Here is a 12570-nt window from a genome sequence, read left to right on the forward strand (position 1 = left end):
TTTTCTGCAATGTTATCCAAGGGACCTTATGTTTATATTATATGTAACATTAAAAATAACATTACTAGAATAATAATATACAAATCCAAAATAAAATGCCAAGCAATTTAATCAGTCAAATAATTTCATTCAAAGTCAAGGTGGGCATGAGTGTGTTAGTGTAAGGGCTTTTGAAAGACTAGATAATGCTGATAATTTCTATGAGATGCATATGAATCCCAATATTTGGCCGCACCCTAATATTGCTTCTCCAATAGTACCAGTGTTCAGAGTGCAAAATGTTTTCCAATTTTTTGTGGCTGTAGAAAAATGTGGACAACCTCTGCAAATATTCTTAGTGAATAAAACGACATTCTGTGACGTCTTAAAATACAACGTTGTGAAAAAAAGAAGAGACTTTCCTCAACCTCAAAAATGGAGTGCAAAAGACCGATATATTAGGATAAGGATTTCTCAAGTTTATAGCTATCATAAGGTCTCTAAATCTATTTTTGATAAAATTTGACTTATATTTTTTTCATAAAATTTCAATTTTATTTTTGTATTAACATTTAGATATTTTATTTGGTGCAGTGATGTAATACAAGTAAACATTCACCTCCAAAATGCACCTTTTATGTGTATTTTAAATTTGCAGAGTGTCATGATTTATATTATGACACAAAGTGAAGATGATGGTGCTATAGATCCCTTTAGAAAAATTACTGAATTTAAAATACTTGGTAAGTTATGAAAATATATATAAAACTTCTTTTACATATTTTTATCAATATGTATATATATAAACATTAATATTTTTCTTATAATAGATCATGCAACAAATGGCGAGGAGTAGCTAGCATTACTAAATTTGATAAGGAATATCAATTATAATGCTCAACTACAAAATTTCGAAGGCTTGGAAATGGGAAAATCAACATCTCACGTCCCAATTTTTTCCCTATTTCCAAGCCTTTGAAATTTTGTAGTTGAGCTTTACCATTGATATCCCTTATGAAATTCAGTAGTGATAGCCACTCGCCATTTGAAGCATGATCTATTACAAAAAAAATATTATTGTTTATATATATACATACTGATACAAATATGAAAAAAAAGTTTTATATATATTTTCATAACTTACCAAGTATTTTAAATTCAGTAATTTTTATAGAAGGATCTATAACACCATCATCTTCACTTTATGTCATAATATAAATCACGACACTCTACAAATTTAAAATACACATAAAAGATGCATTTTGGAGGCGAATGTTTACTTGTATTACATCCTTGCGCCAAATAACATATCTAAATATTAGTACAAAAATAAAATAGAAACTTAATGGAAAAAAATATATGCCAAATTTTAACACAAGTAGATTTAGAGACCTTATACCGGTCTTTTGCACTCCATTTTTTAGGTTGAGGAAAACCCCTTTTTTTTAACAGCATTATTTTAAGAAATCACAAAATGTCATTTTATTCACTCGATTTCTCAATAATATTTCCCGAAGCCGTCCAACCTTTTCTACAACCACAACAAACTGAAAATCATTTTGCACTATAAACACCATTACTATTGGAGAAGCAATATTAGGGTGTGGCCAAATATTGGGGTTCATAAGCATCTCATACAAATTATCAGCATCATCTAGTCTTTCAAAAGCCCTTACACTAACACACTCATATCCACCTTGACTTTGAATGAAATTATTTAACGTCAAATGATTTCATTCAAAGTCAAGGTGGACATGAGTGTGTTAGTGTAAGGGCTTTTGAAAGACTAGATAATGCTAATAATTTCTATGAGATGCATATGAATCCCAATATTTGGCCACAACCTAACATTGCTTCTCCAATAGTACCAGTGTTCAGAATGCAAAATGATTTCCAAATTTTTTGTAGCCGTAGAAAAAGTAGGACAACCTCTGAAAAATATTTTTCAGAAAACAAGTGAATAAAACGACATTCTGTGATGTCTTAAAATACAATGCTGTGAAAAAAAGAAGAGGTTTTCCTCAACCTCCAAAATGGAGTGCGAAAGACCAATATATTAAGATAAGGATTTCTCAAGCTTATAGCTATCATAAGGTCTCTAAAACTACTTGTGTTAAAATTTGACTTATATTTTTTTTCATAAAGTTACTATTTTATTTTTGTATTAATATTTAGATATGCTATTTGGTACAATGATGTAATGCAAGTAAACAATTACGTCCAAAATGCACCTTTTATGTATATTTTAAATTTGCAGAGTGTCATAATTTATATTATGACACAAAGTGAAGATGGTGGTGTTATAGATCCTTTTATAAAAATTACTGAATTTAAAATACTTGGTAAGTTATGAAAATGTATATAAAATTTCTTTTACATATTTTTATCAATATGTACATATAAACATTGATATTTTTCTTGTAATAGATCATGCTACAAATGGCGAGGAGTGGCTAGCACTTCTAAATTTGATAAGGGATATCAATGATAATGCTCAACTACAAAATTTGATAATGCTCAACTACAAAATTTCAAAGGCTTGGAAATGGGGAAATTAACATCTCACGTCCCAATTTTGAAGGTTTGATGTTAATTTCCCCATTTTCAAGCCTTCGAAATTTTGTGGTTGAGCATTTTTACTGATATCCCTTATCAAATTCAGTAGTGCTAGCCAATCCTCGCCACTAGGAGCATATGATCTATTACAAAAAAAATATTAATGTTTATATATACATATATATTGGTAAAAATATGTAAAAAAAAAATTTATATATATTTTTGTAACTTACCCAATATTTTTAATTCGGTAAATTTTATAAAAGGATCTATAGTACCATCATCTTCACTTTGTGTCATAATATAAATCATGACACTCTGTAAATTTAAAACACACATAAAAGGTACATTTTGGAGGTGAATGTTTACTTGCATTACATCCCTGCACCAAATAACATATCTAAATATTAATACAAAAATAAAATAGAAACTATATGAAAAAAAATATAATCGAAATTTTAACACAAGTAGATTTAGAGACCTTATGATAGCTCTCTATAAGTTTGAGAAATTTTTATCCTGCTATACCAGTCTTTTGCACTCCATTTTCGAGGTTGAGGAAAACCACTTCTTTTTTTCACAGCATTATTTTAAGAAATCACAGAATGTCATTTTATTCACTTGTTTTCTCAATAATATTTCCCGAAGCTGTCCAACCTTTTCTACAGCCACAAAAAATTGAAAATCATTTTGCACTCTAAACACTGGTACTATTGGAGAAGCAATATTAGGATGCGGCCAAATATAGGGGTTCATAAGCATCTCATACAAATTATCAGCATCATCTAGTCTTTCAAAAGCCCTTACACTAACACACTCATGTCCACCTTGACTTTGAATGAAATCATTTAACGTTGGATAAGGAACAACAACAATGTATCCAACCTTAAATGATTTCATTCAAAGTCAAGGTAGACATGAGTGTATTAGTGTAAGGGCTTTTGAAAGACTAGATGATGCTGATAATTTCTATGAGATGCTTATGAATCCCAATATTTGGCTGCACCCCTACATTGCTTCTCCAATAGTACCAGTGTTCAGAGTGCAAAATGATTTCCAATTTTTTGTGGCTGCAGAAAAATGTGGACAACCTCTGGAAATATTATTGAGAAAACAAGTGAATAAAACGACATTCTGTGATGTCTTAAAATACAACGCTGTGAAAAAAAGAAGAGGCTTTCCTCAACCTAAAAAATGGAGTGCAAAAGACCGGTATATTAGGATAAGAATTTCTCAAGCTTATAGCTATCATAAGGTCTCTAAATCTATTTCTGATAAAATTTAACTTGTATTTTTTTCATAAAGTTTCAATTTTATTTTTGTATTAATATTTAGATATGTTATTTGGTGCAGTGATGTAATACAAGTAAACATTCACCTCCAAAATGCACCTTTTGTGTGTATTTTAAATTTGTAGAGTGTCATGATTTATATTATGACAAAGTGAAGATGATGGTGCTATAGATACTTTTATAAAAATTACTGAATTTAAAATACTTGGTAAGTTATGAAAATATATATAAAACTTCTTTTACATATTTTTATCAATATGTATATATATAAACATTAATATATTTCTTGTAATAGATCATGCTACAAATGGCGAGGAGTGGCTAGCACTACTGAATTTGATAGGGGATATCAATGATAATACTCAACTACAAAATTTCGAAGGCTTAGAAATGGAGAAATTAACATCTCACGCCCCAATTTTGAAAGTTTAATGTTAATTTCCCCATTTCCAATCCTTCGAAATTTTGTAGTTTAGCATTATCATTGATATCCTTTATCAAATTCAGTAATGCTAGCCACTCCTCGCCATTTGGAGCATTATCTATTACAAGAAAAATATTAATGTTTATATATATACATATTGATAAAAATATGTAAAAGAAATTTTATATATATTTTCGTAACTTACCAAGTATTTTAAATTTAGTAATTTTTATAAAAGGATCTATAGCACAATCATCTTCACTTTGTGTCATAATATAAATCATGACACTGCAAATTTAAAATACACATAAAAGGTGCATTTTGGCGGTGAATGTTTACTTATATTACATCTCTGCACCAAATAACATATCTAAATATTAATACAAAACAAAATAGAAACTTTATGAAACAAATATAAACCAAATTTTAACACAAGTAAATTTAAAGACCTTATGATAGCTCTATATGCCTGAGAAATCTTTATCCTGCTATACCGGTCTTTTGCACTCCATTTTTGAGTGGAGGAAAAACTCTTCTTTTTTTCACAGCATTATTTTAAGAAATCACAAATGTCATTTTATTCACTTGTTTTCTCAAGAATATTTCCAGAGGCTGTCCAACCTTTTTTACAGCCACAAAAAATTGAAAATCATTTTGCCCTATAAACATTGGTACTATTGGAGAAACAATATTAGGGTGCAGCCAAATATTGGGGTTCATAAGCATCTCATAGAAATTATCAGCATCATCTAGTCTTTCAAAAGCCCTTACACTAACACACTCATGTCTACCTTGAATTTGAATGAAATCATTTAACGTTAGATAAGGAAGAACAACAATGCATCCAACGTTAAATGATTTCATTCAAAGTCAAGGTGGACATGAGTGTGTTAGTGTAAGAGCTTTTGAAAAACTAGATGATGCTGATAAGTTTCTATGAGATGCTTATGAATCCCAATATTTGGCCGCGCCCTAACATTGCTTCTCCAATAGTACCAGTGTCCAGAGTGCAAAATGATTTTCAATTTTTTGTGGCTGTAGAAAAGGTTGGACAACCTCTGGAAATATTCTTGAGAAAACGAGTGAATAAAATGACATTCTGTGATGTCTCTGTGAAAAAAAAAAAGAGGTTTTCCTCAACCTCAAAAATGAAGTGCAAAAGACCGGTATATTAGGATAAGGATTTCTCAAGCTTATAGCTATCATAAGGTCTCTAAATCTACTTGTGTTAAAATTTGACTTATATTTTTTTCATAGAGTTTTTATTTTATTTTTGTATTAATATTTAGATATGTTATTTGATGTAGTGATGTGATACAAGTAAACATTCACCTCCAAAATGCATCTTTTATGTGTATTTTAAATTTGCTGAGTGTCATAATTTATATTATGACACAAAGTGAAGATGATGGTGCTATAGATCTTTTTATAAAAATTACTGAATTTAAAATATTTAGTATGCCACAAAAATATATATAATTTTGTATATTACTATTCTGGGTAATGTTATATTTAATGTTACATATAATATAAACATAAAGTCCTTTGGATAACATTACAAAAAAACATACTAATGGTTAATGAACCTAAAGTTGGGAGTAACAATTTTTCGGTGCCTTGTTGACCAATTAATGTTATAGGCTATGGGTGTTGATTGGGCGTCGCATTACTATGGCCTACACCTGATTTGTTGCTCTATGATAGAATCATTTATTTCATCAGTTGCGGTAGTGACCTTAGGCAAATAGATAGGTGCTATGCAATAAGTACATGTTTTGAGAACACCTATAGAATGATCACTGTCAGTTTAAAATTAAAAGGTAATTTTATTACAATGCACTTATTTTCCTTTGACCTCAGAAGCTTGTATAAATTAATTAACTATTCATTTAACTTTGATATTGTTAATTGATGACACCGAATCAAAGGCTATACACCGACATGTTGGGTAATGTGAGTGGTAATTGGTTTTATATAGGTGCTTAACATGGAATCCACGATTCTCAAAGTGTGACAGTATATTCAAGTAATTCTTTCTATTAACGTTGGACCAAAAGAAAACCGGCTGATAATTTTCTCATAAAAATATTTTTATACACGTGTAATTACAAAAGTACTATTTTTGAAAATTACTTTTGGGGTCCAATTAGAAGAAGGGAAAATTTGGAATTTGCCTACATAAGCTAGGGTTTTTTGATTGCGATAAATTTGTCCATACCTAGTAGCTCATGTGGAATATAGTTTGGTGGAAGGAAGTTTGTGACCAATCGTGAAAAAAGGTCTCACTTGTAAATCTCTACTTTTAGGAGTTTAATTGTAACGTGTTGATGGACACTATTGCAATTAGTGGAAGTTCTATATTATCTATTTAAAAAATAATTAAATAAAAAATTGGATAAATTGTATCCTGCAAATTCAAAATAAAATCTACATATTTTAATTTATCCCCACAACTGAAAGATAGAGATCCCTATGGATCCTACCTACATGCAAACTCTATCATGTATTGTGTATATATCAGACGTATTTGATACAAAAATTAGCCATCAAAATTTTTAAAATCTATAGAAAAATACACACCAAAGTAAAAGCGTGAAGGTGCAAGGTGATTCACTTTAAAGTAGAGACACTTGGATCGCTTGGTGAGATACTAACAACAACACGCTTGGATTGACTCAAGATAATTTCAGACCTATGAAGAGAAAATAATCAATAAATTTTAAAGGGAAAATAATCAATAAATCTTATTTTATTCCCTTTGATAAGACTCAATAGTAATCTTAGGAATAAAATACGATTCATTGATTATTTTCCCTTTAATTTGACAGGACTCAATAGTAATCTTAGGAATAAAATAAGATTTTTTGAAATAAGTTTATCCAGGATCGACTCGAGATAATTTCAAACCTATGAAGCACAGGTACAAGTATGAGTACTGGTATTGGTACGATACGGGTACATTGACATGGTAAAATTTATAATAATAATAATAATAATAATAATAAAAAGAAGGTAATGGTATAACTTAATACATTTGTAAAGAAAATATTTGTTTCTAATTTGGAATAATATAAAAATTGATTAAATGGTTTAATTTGTTAAATCCAACATACAATTGACATTTAATGTCAAAAGTACAAGTACAAGATAAATCAAACTTAAATATCATTATATTAAATAACTTACAAACCATCACTTAATTTTAAAACTATGCTAAGCAAAAAACTAAAATTGAAAAAGAAGTCCAGTAAATAGAATTTTATCTTTGTAGTAGAAGAAAATATTGTTTCGACTAAAGTATGGCACGACTTGGATATATACTAGATATGTCTAGGTACACCAAAAATTAAGAAGGATAAATTTGAATACATGTTTTGTGTACCTAGTACGTATGCTGAAATACCATACGTCGGTAAGTACCCCGTACGGGTACAATATGTTCGTCGAATTATTCATACTTCATAGTCTCAAGATAATTCTACATGAGAATTTTTATATTTTTTATTATTTTCCTTACAAATGATATGTTATTTAAAATTTAATTTTTTCATTATTGAGATAAAAAAATATTTATTAAATATTTAAATTTAATTTTTTTATATTTGTGGGTTAACATGATTTTTAAGGTATAGTTTTTGGGGGGGGGGGAAATAAAATTCAAAATGAATTTTGGTGCCACGTTAGAACATTTCATCCAATTGTAGACAAAATGTGACGGTAGAGGCCAAATTGATCAAAATTTCGAAAGTTCGGGTGTAAAATTGATATTAATCGACGTCTGGGGGTAAAATTGAAAAATGTGTGAAAGTTTGGGGGCAAAATGATATTTCCTCAATAGGTTACCCTACCAATGTCCTTGTATGATTGTATGTCATGTTTAATTGTATATGTTATGTGTTTTATGTTATATTCTATGTTAGTCTATATTAGCCTAAATATCATTAACCCTTGTATTGTGTCTTTAGGAAGGATAGTGAAATGTAAAAATGGAAAAGAAGTTGAATCTTTGGCAGAACTATTGGACAAAATAGAAGAAGTGCTTGGGGGGGGGGGGGGGGGGGTAATGGAAGCTATGCAGCAATGCTATGATAAATTGCAAGATCAAAAGAGGAAGTTAGGCATGATGACAAGGAAGGAACCACAGAGTATGTCTAAGAATTTTGTGGTAAGAGAGGCAAGTAATTCTAAGTAAGGTGGTAGAAAGAGTAGGTCTGCCCCAATATGTTCAACGTGTTTCAAGCCTCATAGGGGGTCGTGTCATTGGCTTACTGGAGCATGTTTTAGATAGGGAGAAATAGAGCATCAAGTGAAGAATTGTCCAAAGACTTAAGGATATCTCAAGTTATTCAATCACTTTAAAGGTTAGTACTTAATAAAGAGATCAATGGTTAGTACTTAATGAAGAGATCAATGGGAACATGTTAAGAACATGCAAGAAGTCTTAAGTTAGAAATTGAATATATATGTCTTCATTTGTATTTGTCTTATAAATTCAGGATCCATTTACTTGGCCATTTGAAACGTGACCCGAAATTGCTAGAATTGGTACTATATGACTAAGATTTAAACCAATGAAACTAAGCCTATTTAATGTTAGAATGAGAACAATTTAATTTATTAAGACCACATTGTCAACATTTTGACCTCTCAAAAAGGAAGACATGGTATTTTTCGTATATGAACGATTATCAGACGCAAAATGATAATTGAGGCTTTTGCTTTTGTTTATGTTTTGTCAAGTATATTAAGTCTGATTATCTCATGTACTTTTGTGGACATGTTTGTGTAAGATAAGAGTTAAACACCACTTTGGTAGAATTACACTCGTATCACACCCTCTTTGAAATGTGGAAATCTCAATTGACTAAATACAAAACAGAAGTTTAGCCTCAAGACTAATTTAATAATAGTTTTATTGTCATTTGATAATTGAAAAGAGTTATGTACATATAAGAATTTGAATATCGATTTGCTCAATTAGAAACGATAATGTGGATTATTTAAGAATGACATCAACAACTAAAAGGAGGGAAGGTTGATGATGAAAGTATGAATTAGTTTCAACAATCATTTGGTATAAGAAGATTGTCAAAATAGTAAATTTTGATTTAACAAAAGTATACTAGCTCGTAAAATTGTAATTAGGACAAAGGAATCAAACATTGTGAAAGATTTGAAATTGAAAGCAAAGATCCAACCAAAGATTAAGAAAGAAAAATTAAAGAAGGAAGTTTGAGATGTAAGGCGAAGATCATGGTCTAGACCCAAAAAGAATAGTAGGAAATAATTATATTAGAGTGCGCAACGGAAACAAAAAGAACAGTACCATAAATCAATTTCGAGGATGAAATTTTAAAATGAAGGAAGACGCAGAAGATCACCAAGGTTGACTGGTTCAAGTTGCGTTAGTGGAGCTTCTATAAATCAACAACAAAGTCAGGTAATCCTAGATGAATGGTTTTAAAGTTTTAGAATAACAAAAAAGGGCCCCATACTCTTATTTCTTCACCCTTATTCAATTCTATCTCTTTCTCCTTGCAAATAAAATATTATTTATTTTCTAATTTTGAATTGCTAGTGGATTACTTCAATTTGAGGTCAAAATCTTTCCTAGCAACTTTTGAGCCCGTCCAAGAATTTAGAATAACAAAAAAGGGCCCCATACTCACATATACGACATAATTGTTACCTTCGTCTACCTCATGATCATATATCGGCTTTGGTAACACCAAAATTTAAAAAAACTTCACTGAGACTCACCTCGATACTCGCCTCGCCCTGAGGCTAAGGTAAAAACGCATCAAGGCTTTGATTTTAGGCTATACTCCCTAAAAGCTTGCGCATGACAGTCTAAGGCACGCGCTGTAGGTGCACCTTGTGCATAAGCATATGAGTCGTATATGCATATGAAGAGGCTGCCTTAGGCTCTTATTAAACTTAGTCTAGAAGATGGTTTAAATATAAAAAACAAAAAATAAGAAAGAATCCTTCTTGCAACTATGTTCTATAGAAAAAATTAAGTAAATGACCAATCAAGAAAAAACACAAAGTTAATGTTCAAGTGAGAGGCCCAATTACTGAAGTTAAGAATATCAATTTCCCTTTCAAAGAAGGCAAGCTTCATTCTTTGCACTGAAATATTCAACGCGTTAAGGAAAAAAGTATTTACAGCCTCATATTTAATTTTTACTATTTTAAAATATTTAATTTATTTACTAAATATTATCATTTAAAATTTGAAACTCCTACACCTCGATGCCTTAAAACTTACGCCTCACCTCATGAGTGGTAAAACACCTCAAGTTATGCATTCACCTCTAAAAACTTTAGGTAACACTACTCTACAAGATCAAGGACATAAGGGAGATCACTTTAAATTTAATGATGTAAAGATTATCATGATAATATGACAATCTTTATCAAACCTTCAGTTGCAAAATTCAAACAGACAACTTCTCCAACAAGAGGCAATTAATGCAACTTGGTATGACAAGCATTCAACCTAGAATAGATTAAACTTCATGTGAACTAAAAGAAGACAACATAGCCTTTAAACTTGATGCTTAGCACCTAAGATTGCTGAAAGCATTTTATTTATGAAAGTTCCTAGTGTCAAATGTATCTATATTTTGCATTGTTGTACCTTTCCATTTTTTCAGTAAAGTGTTGAGGCTTCAAGTAAATGGGGATCCTAATTTGTCAACATAATTAATAGGAAAAGTTCTAAAAAGTTCCTGGTTACTTTCTCAGCCGCAGAAAAGCTATGAATAGGCCTCACCAAAACAAAATAAGATCAATCCCCGATAAATAAATTCAAGTTGAAAGAATCAAAAGGGATTTTTCACTTGGCCTATTATTCAAGACATATACTAAAATTCTAAAACTTAAGCATTAACAAATTGGAGGGTATAAGCTGTTCTTCTGAAAAAAACAACATGTACATAAACAACTTTGTATATTTTCCAAACCTCCCATACCTCAAGATGCTGAGCAGGTTCACCAGTCAAAGCAACAGTGGCTGTAGCCAGTCCAATCAATCCTCCCTTAAAATAAATAGAAATCAAGATTCAAAATAAATACCAAAGCCATGGAAATTCAAATATACACACCCTTGAAAGGCATGTACCATATACACCCTTAGATATGCCATTTTTGTGTTAAAAGTTATTCATTGTGACATTATTTTAGTTATAACTCATAAGTTTTTTGGTTATGACATATTTTTTAAGATAGGACTCAGAAAGTATCTTGCATATGCTACACATCCTTTCAGGGGTGGCTACCATAGTGTTTCCCCAAAACCATAGAACACCACTATATATATATATAGTAAAACCCTAGTTTTCAAACCTGGCTACTTACTTTCCGGTGATTCACCTGTGCCGAGTACGTGAACTCATTGGCCAACAAATTTATCACGGCCGTAGTCTTATCATGCTCTCCCGCCGCCGCTAGCTGCTTCACGATTCCTTCAATCTGCACAATCATCAAACATTCATTCACCCAAAATCAAACCACCAAAAACCTTAGAACGATGATCAACTCAAAAATTGAGACACAAAAGAGATAGAAAATTCTAGTGAGTGCAAAACGAGTACTTCTAGAGCAGCATTCTTCCGCTTCTCGTAGAGTTTGTCGGAGAGGTTTCGGAGAACGGCGGGAGGAATCACAGAGAGCGCGTCGGCCATAAAATAAAAAACCCTAGAATCGTTTCAATCGATTGAAAATAGAAATCAAAGTTGTCGTCGTTTTCTGATCTTCTCTTGCTGTAATCGGAACGTCTCTAACGAACACATATAGATTGTATCGCTAGAGACGAGTTCGAGATTTGGCTTGAGAATCAACAACAGATCTGAAATAGAATTGGCAAGTGAATGGAATGAACTTACAAACCTAATTTTCTTTCCGAGAAAATTTCGTTGTTCGCACTCGCCGTGGCCGTGTTCTTAGCGGTTAAACATCTCGGCCAGCGTGCGCTTTTAATGTTTGGAGCCACAGACAGAGACACAGAAATTGCTGAGAGTTGTGGGGGTCTATTTATACAGCAGGTCACAGGGCACATCACTTAATTAAGAGCTCTGTTATTAATACTTATTAAATTTTTTTGGGTCACCTATATATTATTTGGATCCTAACCCTAAATCTTAAATTTTAATAATATTTTTTTTGACACTTTACTTATTATCAAATCAATCTATATTTATAATATTTTTATAATCAAACACACACCTACTTAATTTTTCATACCTCTCTTTTCCTGACCGTCGATCTATTGTATTCATCTTTTTCACACCGATTAAATCCATTTTGCTGCTGAAG

The 12570-nt window shown here is 31.1% G+C and overlaps 1 protein-coding gene across 10 annotated transcripts in view; it reads right to left on the reverse strand.

The window, feature by feature from the left end:
- The window catches only part of LOC114311971 (RNA polymerase sigma factor sigA), a 29533-nt gene extending 17222 nt beyond the window's left edge, over positions 1-12311 (reverse strand). For 8 of the 10 annotated variants that reach the window (XR_014343911.1, XR_014343908.1, XR_014343907.1 and 5 more), the window contains exons 1-3: positions 11850-12311; positions 11614-11727; positions 11229-11294 (exon numbers count right to left, since the gene is read on the reverse strand). Coding sequence is in view for 5 of the 10 variants with exons in the window: in XM_082893911.1 (XP_082750037.1) it covers positions 11229-11294; positions 11614-11727; positions 11850-11939 (270 nt within the window). In the remaining 5 variants the exon portion in view is untranslated. The remainder of the gene's footprint in view (positions 1-11228; positions 11295-11613; positions 11728-11849) is intronic. The other 2 variants (XR_014343910.1, XM_082893909.1) reach the window with 1 other exon arrangement.
- Between the last annotated feature and the right edge of the window lie 259 nt (positions 12312-12570).

This window comes from Camellia sinensis, chromosome 11 (genome assembly GCF_055761805.1).
Source record: "Camellia sinensis isolate YWXY chromosome 11, ASM5576180v1, whole genome shotgun sequence".
Taxonomy (NCBI): Eukaryota; Viridiplantae; Streptophyta; class Magnoliopsida; order Ericales; family Theaceae; genus Camellia; species Camellia sinensis.